This window comes from Stegodyphus dumicola, chromosome 12, assembly GCF_044657685.1.
Source record: "Stegodyphus dumicola isolate Sdum_Otavi_A_Nest chromosome 12, ASM4465768v1".
NCBI classification, from domain to species: Eukaryota; Metazoa; Arthropoda; class Arachnida; order Araneae; family Eresidae; genus Stegodyphus; species Stegodyphus dumicola.
Window position 1 is genome coordinate 46,812,335 of NC_140779.1, and position 16,403 is coordinate 46,828,737.

The 16,403-nt window shown below is 32.1% G+C and overlaps 1 protein-coding gene across 2 annotated transcripts in view; it reads right to left on the reverse strand.

Annotated features, from left to right (window-relative positions):
- The window catches only part of LOC118196181 (glutamyl aminopeptidase-like), a 122,292-nt gene that overhangs the window by 79,603 nt on the left and 26,286 nt on the right, over positions 1 to 16,403 (reverse strand). The window contains exons 1-4 of one of the 2 annotated variants that reach the window (XM_085827686.1): positions 13,955 to 14,693; positions 13,484 to 13,757; positions 11,457 to 11,577; positions 4,745 to 4,899 (exon numbers count right to left, since the gene is read on the reverse strand). In XM_085827686.1, the coding sequence (XP_085683812.1) occupies positions 4,745 to 4,899; positions 11,457 to 11,577; positions 13,484 to 13,687 (480 nt within the window). In that variant the 5' untranslated portion in view covers positions 13,688 to 13,757; positions 13,955 to 14,693. Of the gene's footprint in view, positions 1 to 4,744; positions 4,900 to 11,456; positions 11,578 to 13,483; positions 13,758 to 13,954; positions 14,694 to 16,403 lie in introns of those variants that run through there. The other variant, XM_085827685.1, reaches the window with a different exon arrangement.

The window sequence follows — 16,403 nt, forward strand, 5'->3', positions numbered from 1 at the left end:
GAGTAATAGTGGGCTCAGTTTCTTTGAGTGTATCCGCCTCATCAGTTGTGTTCAATGAAGAGCCTCAGTAAAAGTTTTGCTCGGTTTGAGCAACTCATAATACATGTCTTTAATTTGATCCCACCATATGCACAGTATGATTTTTTCCCATGAATATTTAGCTTGGCTGACGATGTTGAAACATGGCTATGTGTTCTCCATGATTTCTTGCTCTTTCGGTTATCATAGTGATTCCATATTTCATCATCAGTGACTATCAATACGAAAACTCTTTTGTTTATGTTTGGCAAGAAGCATTTCACGTGTAAAAATCGGCATTCAACGTTTCTCGGCTTCAGTTCATATGGAACCTATTTCCTTGCTTTTAAATCATTCCTCATGATTTTAAACGATGTGAAATTTCTTGGTAAGTCACTACTAATGTAAGTGCGATTTCTATTTGCAATTAGCATAAATCTTCATTCAGTAATGCTTCCAATCCCGCGTCTTCTTACTCTTTCATCCTTCCGCTCCATTCTTTGTCTTCGACGTCAAATTCACCGTTCTTAAACTTTTGAAACGACTCACTTCTTTTACATAAGGCAGCCTCACAATATGCTTCTACAAGCAATCGATGTTCCTCAGCTGCAGATTGCCTCAAAGTAAATGAGTAAATCAAAAGTTCTAGCAAATGACGCTCATTCGGACCAAAAGTCAACAATATTGCGCAAAAATATATGATACTGATACAAAATCGCTAATATTTCAAGGTTAGGTTTTAGAAGATATTTAGCTTTACGTTATGACCTTTTACATCAGAAAAATTTAACCATAACTTACTGGTGGAGGTATTTATTTTCAAACAGGTATTTTCATTTCTTATTTATACTCCCAGTAATAAACTGGAGAATTGGCCGATAAAGTTCATCGTATGTTTTATACAGCCATTCTCTAACAGTCTAAGCAGTATGTTTTGGGTCATTGTCGAGATGAAAGAATTAGTCTGCTTACTAGTCCCAGTTTTTCAACAGATGATTTCAGATATTATTATTTTGCAACAGATTCAGATACACGAATCGATTGTGCAATGTATGAAAATTAATTTACCTGCTCCAGCCACTGCCACTGAGCTCCAAGCCATTGTACTCTCTCCACCATGTTTAACATTTGGTATCAAATTTTCTTGTTTCATTTCTTAAATTTTTAGTTACCAGATCTTTTCAAGGTATCAGTTCTGGAAACATCGAACTTACTTTCATCTGTAAATAGCACTGTTTTTCAAAACTTAAAGACATTGTTCATGTACTAGTTGGAAAATATAGTCGTTTATGTAGATTTTGGGATGATATCAGATTTTTTCTGCTGGGAATGTCATTAAATACCGCTGATTGAAGAATTCTACGCGCAGTTCATTCTGGATTGACTTGACTTATTTTAACGATAACCGTCACAAAATTTTCAGTAAATTTCGGAGCACTTTTCTTTCGATATTACGATGATTAACTTTCTTTATACGACAGCTACGAGATTTGTTCAGCACATGTTACCTTATACTTTTAATTATAGTCTGTACGACTTTTCCCAATAATTTTAATTATTTCGACATAAGGTTTCTTTTCATGCCTTGATTCGACATTCATATTTATCACATTTAAAGAAATTTCTTTCGTCGGAATAATTTTTTTTTAACTACGATCACTTTTGGAAAAGGGAATCAAGATTTTGGCGTTTCGCATGGTTGAAGCGTCCCTATAAATCCAAAAGGGTGGAAAAAGTTTCATATGCAAATTTAGTTAATAACTAAATAGTTGTATGCTGCCTTCTGTGACATGCCTTAACATAAAAAAATGGCGAATTTTTAGAAAAGATCACTAAGAGTTATGTCTTTGAATTCTTTATAATATCATCAATGAGAAAATGGTTTTCTAGCGCCAGTTTATCAGCATTTTATATTGTCATTGTCCTATGGTTACGCAGAGATAAATAGGCAAAAAGTGGAGTTTTTTGAGAATTTAATGATCTGAAAAATTTTGAAAGTGAGAAAGAACTTTAGTACAATTTTGGAGACAGCAAGTTAAGGTTGACAGCATGAAAGAGCTACTTTGGAACACTTCGTAAATGAAAGGACAACAATTGTTTTCCACAAAGAATATATGCGTTTCTAATTTCTTTGTCTCAGCTATGTACTACGAGTATTATTAAGTGCCTTAAACAGAATAAAAATTTAGGGTACTTTTCCGTTACGTTGGCACAAATCTCGCCAATCAGACTTTATTGGCGACAACATACAGTATGCACATAAAAATTTTTAACAAATGTTAGTTCTAAGAATTATTTTTTGAAGGCATAAACATTTTAATAGCGTTTAAAATTTTGTAAAAAGCCAATGGTACTATTCGGTTTCGAGGGTCGTAAAAAATCGCCAAACTATTGTTGATGCCAATGCTGCCAAAAATAATTGCAGCAAGAAAAGAAGTATAATAGTAAATAACTATTTAAGATTGATGTTTTAATTTAGATGAAAGGTTAATTTCATATAATACTTTTTTATTATTATAATTTATATGAAAAAGGCAAAACATGACTGAATGGAAGCAAAAGAGTAAATAACTATTTCAGATCCTTATTATAATTTATATAAAAATTGCTAAACATAACTGAATGGATGCCTGTATCGCTATTTCGCTACCGACTTATCGCTAAAGCATAATTTCATTTCGTTGGTTGTTCAAACGTAATTTTCTATAATGAATGATGCCTTTTCTTTGAAAATATTCTCGGTAAAGTGCAGACTCGCTCACTTATTTGTTTTCCGCTTTTTACAAGGGTAAAAACAATTGTATTTTTGTCAATTTTCTTTTACTTTTTAAGTGAAAATAGGTCGATGTGTACATAGATAAAGTCAATGGTGTGCGCAGTGTCATTTTTGTGCAATTCTAGGATTTTTTTTTTAAGTGAAAATAGGTCGACGTGCACATGGATACCGAGTACGTGCAGTTCTTAAAACGCGTCAAGCAGTGGATGATTCTGCACTTATCCAAAATTCTATTGCCGACTTTTCGTCATGGGCAATTCCCAAATTGTTAAATCCATAGGATATATTTAAAAAAATCAAAAAAAAAAAAAAAAAAAAAGGATTTAAAAATTAAACTAGTATTTCAATGGCGTCTTAAGCAATATAGAACTTACGCAGTCTGAAATCAGCGCGTACGCTAGATTTGGCGCGCTGTTAAATGGGCGCGTTTGCTAGATTTGGCGCTTTTGCGCATACATTTTCGCTGCAATTTTTTTACGGCCCTCAAAACAGAATAGTACGAAGCCAATAAATAAAGACAATAAATTTGTAAATTAATTGTCATTAATTAATGGCATTAATTTAAGAATTTACTATGATTTCTTGGTTCAACATTCTGAGTCGGCAGTTCGTATCACGTGACCCCAAGTGATCTCATCCCACGTAAACTACGCTACAAAAACCTAATTCTTCCAGTAATTACTTACATTAATTTCAAGTTAAATCTTAGTTTGGAATACAAGTTTAAATGCAAGAATTATTTCAATTCGTACGAATAGCTTATCCAGAAATTGTGTAAAACCTCAGTGTTTTACTTCTTTAGTGCATTCTCATTAGAAGTGATGAATTTAACCCTTGACTTTGCCTTTTCTATATTTTCGCCTTTAGGTGAGCGGCGTGATTTCATCTTAATTGACTTAATTACCGCGAATGGCCTTAGGGCATGAAATTGAACTATCTGGTAAAATTTCTATGTAATTGTATGCCAGCGTTAAGACAGAAGTGAAGTGACGCCACGATCGAATGAGTATTGTTTAACTAGAGTGATTTGGCAGCCACGAGTACAGAAAACGGAACAACGTGGACAGCTAGCGGCCATTGATTGAGTGTGTGCTGGTAGTTCGAGTTAGTAAGTGTATGTATGTGGATGGCAAGAATGTCCATCCAAGTAAGACTATGTAAGTTCTCATGTGTTTTATATTTGCTCTCAGAAGTAAAATAACAGAAATCTACAGTCCATTAAATTCAGTGTTTGTATTTCATGAATAATTTGTGTGAATAAATTCTATTCTCGAACAGCCAGTACTGAAAGAGGCAATCAATCTGATAAGAAATGGCGGCGACTTGTTTTGAAAATGTGGCGTAAAAAGTTACCAGACCAGAGAGGATATTCCATTTGGCACCAGTTGTACCATTATTAGCGACTTTATCGTCTGCGCCGGCGAAACGGCAAAGTACCAAATTTAGTTCCGCTCAACAGTGACTGATGATTATTTGACTGACTAGATATATTGAACGTACAGTTCAAAAAAGAAGAATCGAAATAGATAATAAGTGTTCTAGAGAGATTTAACACAGACAGAATTAAAATTATAACATAAGGTGATCATTCTTATTTTCTTTTGATATATTCTAATTTTACGTTTATCGGTAACATCGTTTTATTAAAATGCAATTAAAAAAAATAAATTCTAAATTTTTTAAAAGCTAATTCTAAACTTAAAAAAAAATTGACTTTTTTCCTGCATTTTTGTTTTAAAAGATTTCTTCTGAATAATAAGGAGCTGATATATATATCAGTTCCCGCTAAAGTACTAATTTAAATTTCGTATTTAATTTGAACACAAACATGTACTTAAGTTATTTCCGTCACAACTACCAAATCAAAATTCTTAAAAGTTGTAGAATTATCGTTGGTTATTTGTGCATTTTTACTAAACAATTCATAAAATACAATTTTAAGCAACAAACCTGATGAGCTAATTCATGAGATATAACAGAAGCCACGATTCCTTGGTTATTAGCTGATGTTTCTGAAGGACTGTACAAAATAGCTACTAAGCGAAACGATACAAGGCCCCAATTCTCCATGGCCCCATAAGCAAAATCAGGAATAGCTGCCATATCTAATTTTTAAAAACAAAAGTCTTTAGTTATCATGCAGCAGCTGATTAAATAGCAATTTATTTGTCCTGGAAAATTTCACAAAAGTAAAACTAAAAGAAAATTGCTGAAACGTTTACATCAGTCAAGAGCTATCATTATATACTTCACAGTTAATGAAATTACATTATGCAGTATGCTGCATTACCTAAACAAATCATGTAATATTGTAATCACACAAAGGGTAATGAAAATTTCATAGCTTTAAGTTACAATATAATAATAATATGAATATGAATAATACTAAATAATTTGGAAGCCAGGTAGAGTGGCTTGTAGACAAAAGATATACTTTGTAATCATGGTGTTGATTTTAATATTCCTTTTATTCCATTTGACAAATACTTTTAAACCAACTCAGATAAAGCGACTCCAGAAGCGCTTATTCTTAAAAATACATTGGTAAAGTATAGAATTTTGAATTATATTCCAAAGAAAGAAATAACAGCAGCCAGCAGCAAGTAGTGGCAGTAGCAGCAAAGCAAAACCAGTGGCAGTAGCAAAGCAGGAGAAAAAAATGCGATGTGTTCAAGACGAAATCATGGCTCGGAGTAATTTGGTTTTAGTTTAGCTTGGCTTTGGTTGACTATTTAATAACTTTCTGAAATTGTTATTGGCATAAGTGTTTATGAAGCGTCATTAATGCTATGCAAGGATCGTATTAGATAGATTAATTTTGAAATGACGAAAATGTTATTATAAACAATTACTATTTTTACGATAGAAAGGGAATACATATATATATATTCAGAACAGAAACTGAAGAAAATTTAATTATTAAAGACCATTAATATCACGCAAAATGAATTAATTAAGAAAGATATATATAGTTATTATCAATTAAATTACGACTATATATCTTACAGTAAAGTTTATTTAAAAACAATAGAAACAAAAATTTTGAACACAAAAGCTGAATACAAAATTGAAACAATATTCACTAAATATTAAACCGCAGTTGATAATTTCTTTAGCCTCCTGTAAAGAACAGCCGATATAATTATCAACAGAACCAAATTCTTGAATTACATCCGGATGAATTGTAAATAATCAAGCCAAACGCTAACCAAACGCTGGACATTTTCAACACATTATGCAAACAGATCAAGCTGCAAGTTTCTCAAAACAAATCCTAGGTCATAACTTTCCATAAACCAGGACGCACCATCACCCGCAATCCCATCATCAAAATTGAAAATAATAAAATAAAATGGTGAAAGCCATCAAATACCTCCGTCTAACAATAGATCAAAAGCTTACCTGGATTCAGCACCTTCAAGATAAAAAGATCGCAACCTGCAAAAATAGCCAAAGCTCTCAAAATTATGAGAGGCTACGCGTGGAGACTAAACAAGCACATTATGAAGATCCTACTAAAGACGGTTGTTAATAAAATCATCATTTATGATGCTGCAATATGTGCAATTCTGATAACATCCAGAAAAATAAGAGTTCTAAATTCAGTACAACGACCCTTCTTAATCAACCTTACAAGAGCCTTTAACACTACGTCTACAAATGCACTACAAATTTTGGCAGAAGTTCTTCCACTGCCCAACCAAGCAGAAGTTGACGCAGCAATCGCAACCGTCCTCCAGCTACAGAAACCAGACACGTTCACAAGTTCCAGTATGTACTTTTTCTCCCCACAGATTACGAAACAAAATCTAAGAAATTTCTTACACACCCTACAGATGGACTCAGCAATCTAGTTTGCAACCTAAAAGATCCACCACCTTCAACACATTATCATGCCTACACAGATGGCTCCAAAATCAGTAACAAAGTTGGATGCGCTGCGACCATCAGAACAGCAACAGGATTGTACAGTGAATGACAAGGTCATTTGAGAGAACGCAACAGCGTACATCAAGCTGAACTTACTGCCATTCTCAATAGCATCAACATCCTCCTCAGAGCTTCAACAGATACAATACATATGATAACAGACAGTCAAGCATCCGACTTCTCAATCACAAGCCAGTGCCCTAATTCTCCCATCGCTCATGCGATTCAAAACGTCATTAGAAACAACAACAGGAAGTTCGTTCTCTCATGGACCAAGGGTCATAACGACTGCGAGGGAAACGAGAGAGCGGACGCCCTCTCAAAAGATGCAGCAACAAAGCAAGAAGGTGACAGCATTCAAATTCCATGGCCACAATCGGACCTCAAATACAAGATTAAACCGGTGGCACTAGAAAAATGGCAGGGCCAACGGCGAGACGGTCCGCAAGGACGAAGAACATATAGCTTCCTTCAAAAAGTAGACGAAGCATGCACCATTATTCCCTACTTTCCTGACCCGTTACATCACAGGACACGGCCCCTTCCCCACATACTTCTACGAGAGAAATCTGTCAACAACGGACATGTGTGTCTGTGGCGAAAGGGGTAATGAAAAAGTACCATGTCTGTGCGAAAGGGGTGACGCAAAAGTACCATGAACCCATAAATTCTATTTCGATGTTGGGAGGATGCTTACCTGTTTCAATGTCCGCTGACATACAGCCATCCTATCAAGCATCCTACCAACATCGAAATAGAATTTGAAAAAGATTCCTCATTAAGCATCAAAACATCCACAGCAATATTAAGCCAATAATCGACAAGCTCCATCAGTACGGACTTGACTATGCCAGCCATAAAAGTGAAACTACTACTTTCAAGACCACAGAGACATCGCCAGCTAGTAAAAAGAATGAAGTCATTCATCCAAGAGAGTGCCTTCAGTTTCTGCAATACACATCTAAAATACGAATGAACCGACTGTGAACCCATAAATCAAACCACAAAACAAAAGTGTACATGTCCCAACGAACTGGACTTGATCTTGACCTTTGAACTACTAGTGCACACAATTCAACGAACTGAACTTTGAACCCTAGACTACATATGCATAAACATGCACAATACCAAAGCACCAACCTCATAAATGTGTAATTCTCTCAATGCACACTGCTTTTTGTATTTTGTACGTTGTATTTTTGTATTCTCATATTCTATTTCGTACTCTGTTAGCATTTCAAATTATGGATTTAATTTTATTACTATGCTTATTTACATAACCAATTCCCAGTACCCTGCCAATGCTTCTCTCAATGCACACTGCTTTTTGTATTTTGTACTTTGTATTTTTGAATTCTCATATTGTATTTCGTACTCTGTTAGCATTTCAAATTATCGATTTAATTTAATTACTAGGCTTATTACATAACCAATTCTCAGTACTCTGTCAAATTATCTTTCTATGCAAAAGTACCATGAGCCCTCAAATGAAATGTAACCTTATATAACTATTGTCCTATTATGCAAAATGCAGTCTTTTAATAGTATCCAACAAAGACCCAAAGCTTGGCAATGATCTGCCGATGGGGGTGCAGTTCTCTAGTTAGTATATGCGGGCTATATCATTTTTGTCAATGACGATGTCGTGGTGCCCCATATACTTGTTACTGTAACTGTAACTGTAAACAATCAAGGAAATTCTTTAAATTTACAATAATTTAAATGAGAATACCTTAATATAAATTTACAATACGTACATCTAATACAAGTATTTAAAAGTTTTAAAAAAATGTTAAAATATTAAGAAATTTTAAACAGCTTTTTAAATTGTTTTTTTATTAGCGACCCAACTGAAGGTGCTACTTTGGTAGATGGTTGCACGGATTTTGGTGATTTTTTGGCGATATATCTTTTGGCGAGTAATACGACTTATGGTAAACCCATTGCTGGATAAGTTATTTATGGTAACCGATACTTTGTTATCATTTTATTTAAAAAATGATCCGTTTCATTATGCATAAATTCCGCGTTTTAAATATTATTTATGGCATCTAACTATTAAAAATCAATTTAATTTTGCATTTTTATTTCAAATAAAAATTTTATTGTTTATGATATTTTATGCAATTTTATGTTGTGGATGATGTAATCAATGACATCACCTAACTTTAAAAGTAATTAGTTTTAATATCTATAAATTTAATCTAATGTTTAAACAATTTACGGCTGTTAAATATTAAAATACAGTTTAATTTTGCATTTTAAAAAAAAATATTTTATTATGTATGATTATTTAAATAATTTAAATTCTAGGCGTGATGTAATCAGCTCTCTGATTGGTTATAGAATATTTGTGCATTAACGAGCTGTAATCAGCTCCCTGATTGGTTACTGAAAATTTGTGCATTACCGCGCCATTTTAAAATTTTATTCATATCTTCGAATTCCTTCAAAGATGAATGTTGTACCAAGAATTATTGGTATCGGAATCAAAAAATAGTCCTTTGTACTTCAGAGAGGGGCGATTAAAGGATCTTTGAAATCTTAAAAACAATATCTATTATTGTAGTTTTTTTATTTTTCCAAATTTTTTTGTTATTTTAATTTTTATGATCCATTAATTTGGCTCTAAATTGCTTTATCTATTTATAATTTTTTTTTAAATTTTTTTATTCTTGCCCTTGATATTGCATTTTTCAAATTTTTTTCATTGATATCTAAATTATTATTCCGATTTTTTTTGTGGTACTTATCAATAAACGACAAGTTAAATGACTCAAAAAAATGTAAATACATATTTTTCTGTTATTTTATAATTGTATACTTCAATTTTTGTTAAAAAAATTAATGCACTATTTTCAAAAATTGCTGAGATAATTATTATCACATATATTTTAATGTTAATTATATTCTATATAGCTTATTTTAAAGTATTTGAATTTAATAATATTCTAATTCTTTTAAATGTTGGTATGATGGTTTTTAATTCGATATTCAATTTCAGTAATATTTTAATCTAATTAAACGTTATCACAATGTTTTTATAGCGGTGTTTTTATTCTCTTCTTTCCTATATGAAAGTAATAATAACTTTAGTATTTTATACTCATAGTAAATGTATTACACTTTTTATTTATTTACACTTGCCTGCCATCTTAAAAAACGACATTTTCAACAAAAAATTAATCCATTACTTTTAACGATATTTATTTTTTTTTCCGAATACTTTACTATGTGTATAAACAGCGTTTTTCAAGATGGCTGACGATTGTAAAAATCGCGCCAACAATTGTGCCAACGTAAATCGCCAAAAATCCGTGCAACCGTCTACCAAAGTAGAACCCAACTGAAAACAATTTCTTCGCGAATTTTTGTGGTTTCTATAGTAGGATGCTATAGTAAGTGCTACGTAGGATGGAAAACAATAACATGTGTTTGACAGTAATACACCATCTAATAGCGGTATTTAAAACTAATTTGTTTTTCCACTAAATATTTTTATAAGGGTTTATTACCTGAACACAAATTTTCACATCTTCCTGGTTATTTCTAATGGCATGGAATGAAGAAATTTAATTGTGGACAGCCTGTATACATTTCGACGGATCGAGAGAAAGACATAAATGCGAACATCTTCATAATGCTTAGTATGGCGTGCATTATATGTATTTTATACGTAGTATTACGATTTGACTGGCATTTTTAAATAAATAAACTTGAATAGAGTATTCGTATGATCTTTACCGCTTATCTTCCATAAGCAGAGGAATTTGGCGACAAACTAGTCTGGCCTTCAAAATTTGGCGTTTTGTTTGGCGGCAATGAGAGCACTAAGATGTCATTTTTAAACGTAAACAAAATAGTAACTTTTAAGTTCTGCAGTAGTGAAACGCCATTATTAAACAGAATAGTAAAATGAGATGACAAAATACTAGATGAGTAAAACAAAGTCCATCAGCTTTGCAAATAAAACCTTAGTCCTATTTACGTAATTCATTATAAAATAATATAACGAATAATAAAATAATAAATTATATAACACTTTCGTCGGACTCCAAAATTGTCAAACAAGTAAATATATTCAAATTTACTAACAACAGATGCATCATAAACTCACTAAAATATGCAAGTTGCTATCCTGGTGGAATTCAACACAACAACTTTCGTTCAAAACTTTTAACATCCACATCTTTCTATTGCCACATGCAAGGAAAAAAAACTAAAAAAACTAATTAACTGACCCGCAAAGCGTTAACTAAATAAAATAAAATTAAAACATTCATAAATTATAAACTTCACATCATCTGAAATCCAACACTCTCCCACGAACAACAGGTTAACCTCTTGCAAATATTAAACAGTAAAACTTTTAAAAACAAACACAATATTTCAAAATTAAATTTAAACAAAAAAAAAAAATAATAAAATAAAATAAATAAATAAAAATAAAAAAGATCTGGCTACACTAAACTCGCATAATCACGAAATAAAGCTCTAGGTTTACCACAGGAAAACATACAACCGGAAACTACAACCAAATCAAAATTGTGCCAAATTAAAAACTCTCGCCAAGTTTGGCGCTCACCACGATTATAGAAGATTAACCTTCTTTACACACAAATAAATAAATTATTATTAACAAATGCATTGACATTTTTATTTTATTTACAAAATGTAGAAAATATAATTGCATTAGGAATTCTATCTCAATATATCAATTTAGAATGATTACCTAATTTTGATAAAGGGTAGCTGATATTGAAGAAAGTTTGATAAAAGTCAAGAATATCAGCAGCAAGCTCTAAAGCATATTCTGATTCTTCGCATTGTTCAGATGGAACAAGTACTCGAATCTGAAATAGAAAAATGATACAGATATATAATCAAGTAAAGAATATAACAAATAGCTAGCAATTTATATTAATGAGTACTAGCAATTTACTAATACTGAATATTGCATATTTTCGTTTAAATTTTTAATCTGTTTATTAATGGTATTTTAATTCATGAGCATGTGCATTTTAATATGTATGGTAAATTTATTATGATGGCATGATAATTAAAATGTCATTTCAGCAAATGCAGAAAAAAGTGTCTTTTTTTTTTAATACATACATCTGTTAATAAAAAGAGATAGAAAATAACACTTTCTAAGTTCATGTATAGCCAATCTCTATTACAGAAATGTTATTTGCAAAGGAAAATTAAGTAAAATACCTAGATTATATTATTCCTAGCTTTCTTGCGAAAGCTTAGACGTACAATTAATAGAAAATCACGCTTAATTATTAAATCATACTACGCTTAATCTTTAGATCAAAATAAAATAGAACTTCCTTTCATAATACAACTTTGAGTAAGATACATAAGATACTAGCGGAAGTATCCGATGCCAGTTAAATTAGATTGAATGAAATGCATCTAACAACAGAGAGAACTATACCGCTGTAATCCATCTCTAATAACGATGCAAAAGATACGATTCATAGTCATACATTTTTCAATCTGATGCAATATTGAACCCACATAAAAAATTTCAATAAGAAAGCAAGTTCATTCTCTCTCATTATACCAGCAACAGGTTTTAAAGATTTTGATCTTTCTAATCAAATGGCCATAAAAGCTCAACTTCCATCCAATATTTCGTCTAGATTCAATTTTAGTCGATTAAATGTGGCCAAAAATTTTATCATAATTGATCAGAAATCAATAACGCGAAACAAACACACATTCTTCTTTATATACATAGATTTCGTAAAACTTAGAAATTTTTGATTAACAGACTCTACGATTTCAAAGCGAGCAGCAGCAGCACTTTTCGAAATACAGCATTTTTATCTCCAACGCTTGAGATTGTTGCCACTCGGAAAACTCGAAAAAATGAGTGTGAAAGTTAGCGTATTCAGAGTTTTTAATTAATATTTCGACTGATTAAAGTCGTTCGAAGATGGGAATAGTCGAAATGGCTTCCCACAATTTTTTGAAATTGGGAATAATGTATTTAATGTTTGGCAATGCTATTTTTATTTCATAGCAAATCCTTTTTTGCGAAAGCGAGCAGTGGCAACAACTTTCGAAAAAAACAGATTTTCATCTCCAGCTTGTGAGACTGGGAAACTGAGGGCGAAAATTATCGTTTTTCCGAGTTTTTTTTATTAATATATCTAATTTTAGCTACATTTTTTTAAAAAAAAGTGGATGTCCATCTTTTCCAGGACACAGAAAAGAATCGTAGAAAGTTTGGCTACGACAGCTTTAGTAGTGACTGAGTTACTAGAGGACAAACATACAGACTTTCTTCTTTATATGTATAGATCAGGGAAATATAAATCAACCAGACACAGTAATACAATAAACAAATTATATAACTTATGAAACGATGATCAGGTATTTACTTACAAAAATATTAAAATGAAATCACCTCATTTATTATAAAAAGACTTTGCTTTAGTTATTTCAAAGTTTTTAAAATTAATCTAAAAGTACTGAGCAGCTTAATTTGTTAATTTAATCATATTTTATTTGCTTGATATTAAGAGAATTAACCTAAAATTTATATAAAATTTCAGAGAAAAAGACCTTTTATTTTACTTAGACTGTAAAATATTATATATACGTATGCCCAAAAGACGCTGATGTCAAAAAAATGCCCATTCGAAAATGGACACGCATGAAAAATCATATTAATTTCAAAATCAGACCATTAAGATACATTAGGATTCCTTAAATATATTAAGGATGAATCTTACAAATACTTACATCAACGCCATCAAGATTTGTAATTTCGCGTTCTCTAAAATCGCAAACAATGAAAGCAACCAAATATGTGCTCATTTTAACAGTTTTCTGAAAAGATGATATAGAACGTCCTTCAGAGTATGGAGCAATTTGTAATATTTCGGAATTAAAATAAGCTCTGTAATTAACATCATGCACCATTTTCAGTTGAAACGTAGCTTTCATAGCAGGCTCATCAAAACAAGGAAAAGCTGATCGCGCTGCAGTTGGTTGAAACTGAGTTGTTGCAAGATACCTAGAAAAAACACTTATGTTATAACATAAAGAAAACACATAGATATAATGTGCTTTAATATGAAACATCATACTCTGAATATAAATAATAATAGATAGAAAAAATAAAAATGAACTCTATAATTAAACAAACTATGGAAAATTAATGCAGGCTATGAGCATAAAGTTTTTATAAATAAATTGATTCATAAAATTTACGTAAAAATATATAAACGTATGTCTTAAGTATATATATATAGGGCGATTCTATTTTTTTTTTTACAAATTCAGAGGCGTCATAGTTACCATCCAAACCAGCAATAATTGCCATAGAACATAGGGTCGCATTCCACTCTGAGATGCAGAAAACAGGAGTATTGAGAAAGCGGATGAACGAGACCAAAAGTTGCTCAATCAGATTTATTGTTTAGTGAAAAACTCACAGAAAAGGGCTCAAAATGCCGACAACTTGCTCTTCTGGCGTTCGTAAATTTTGCAAATGTTCAGTATTGCTTTTTGAGATGGCAAAAGAACTGGTTTCTCGCATTCTTCGATCAACACTGGAAAAGGTTGGATGACTTGAAATCCGAAGAGTGGAAACTACTGGTTCGTACAACTTTCGTGCTTCGCGTCCATTCTTTTTTGCTTCATCGTATGTGAGGTAAATATATGCCAATTTATCGTACGTGTACTCCACCATAGCATTCACGCAAAGTTTCGGACGATGTTACTAAGGTAATAATACTTGAAGCGATGATGATGTGCCGTTTTCTAGGACTCTCTTTGCTCTAATTGGCTTTCTCCGGTACCAATTAAAAGAAAAATTCTGCTTCTTCACAATGCAAATTAACGTACGGTTAATTCTTGATAGTCCTTTAGGAGAATAGTCTCCTTATTCTTCCTCGATGCGTTTCTACTTTCCTCATTTCTGTCTCTCAGAGTGGAATGCGATCCTATGTCCTATGGTAATTATTGCTCATCTGGATGGGTACTATCACTCCTCTTAATTTCCAAAAACAACTTAGAATCAACCTGCATATATATGTAAGATAAAAATATATGAATCAGAATTATAACTATAAACATTAATTCTTCCTCTCTATTCTAAAATCGTAATAACTTATCTGCATTGCGTCATTCAAATTAATCATGCGATCTTACGTAACCGTTAATGCAGATCCCTCTCGACCAATCACCAAATTGCAAACCGAAACTTTTCTCTTTGCATGCTTCCATCTTTCATAACTACGCACTTCAGCTTTGCTCTTTACTCTGATAATATGTAATTTCGCTGGCTTGCTTTCTATCTTAACAATATATAAAAATGTAAATCTTGTGTGGAAAGGCACGACTAGTGCCAAGTGATTGTGGCCACAAATATCAACTGGAAATAAAAATGGAAGTAAAATCGCGTCTACTGCCAAGTTTTATTTACGAAGTCAACACATTAGCTTACGACGCAATCAGATTACTTCCTCTTCAATATAGGATAACTACGCATCTACAGTCTTCTGTTTTTTTCTTTGCTTATATTATGACAATTAAGCCGGTAAGGATAGTTTCCTGCAGCCTGAAACCTCAATGGAAAATTTAATTCAGCTCTTCAAATCATCTTTTTGTGATAAATCCAAGATAATGTGAAAGAAGTGAATCATCAAGTTTGTTTTTTCAGTGTTTAAAAAATAACAGATCATTCTTCTGCTGTGGTGCAAGTGCTTCAAAAAGAAAAATAATCACGCGTAGTGTTTACAGATTGAAAGTGATCTCTCGATAAATTGAGAAGTTCGAATGTCTAGTGAAAAGGAAATCATCAGTGAATTACCGTTTAGGAGTTCAGCATTACAGCGGGTTCAAGGTCAATCTGAGTTGGTGTTTGCAAGTATGTGCGACAGAAAATTATTTGCACTTCCGCTTTTTCAACAGCTCAAAAATTATTACATTCGTGTGAATCTAGCTCAGGAACTAAATTATTTAAAGTGCTTCGGATTCTATAGTTTTCATTTCAACTTTGGTTAAAATTTCTTAAAATTTCTGCAATTTGTTTTGAGAAAATCTGAAATTCTTGTTCATTAATTTTTCATAATTATGTGTGAGCAAATTAAGTAATTAATTTTAAGCTATTTAAATTATTCATAGGGAAGGATATTAAGATAAGTTTTTATGTTTTTGAAATTTTCTTGAGAATTTTGAATACTAATTTTATAATTATTCTAAAAATGAAGTAGGTGTAAAAAATAAGTAAAATTATTACAGATACGTAATATGAAATTATGGTAAATGCATGTTAAATTTATGGGTGATTGTATGTTAAGTATAGTGTATGTCGAGGGAGTATTGGTTCCTTCAACAGAGGCTTGTTATTACCTCTGTACAGTTGTTCCTTTTACCCTCTTCATGCAAGATAATGTTGGAGGCTCTCATTTTATGAGTGTTTGTAATTTTTTTATATTATTATTATATTTTTTTATTATGGAATGTATTAGTGCAGTTCTCAAAGGCCAGTTACCTTAATGCAAGGAACGGAGGCCTTTTCAAGTAACTGTGTAGGCACCCTGGGCCACCAGTGCAGAGAACACACTGGTTAGCTCAAGAGGACAGTCCTATTGATGGATATGTTTGTTTAGAAGTATTGCGAGGCCTTATTTAGAAGAATTGTAAATGAAAGATG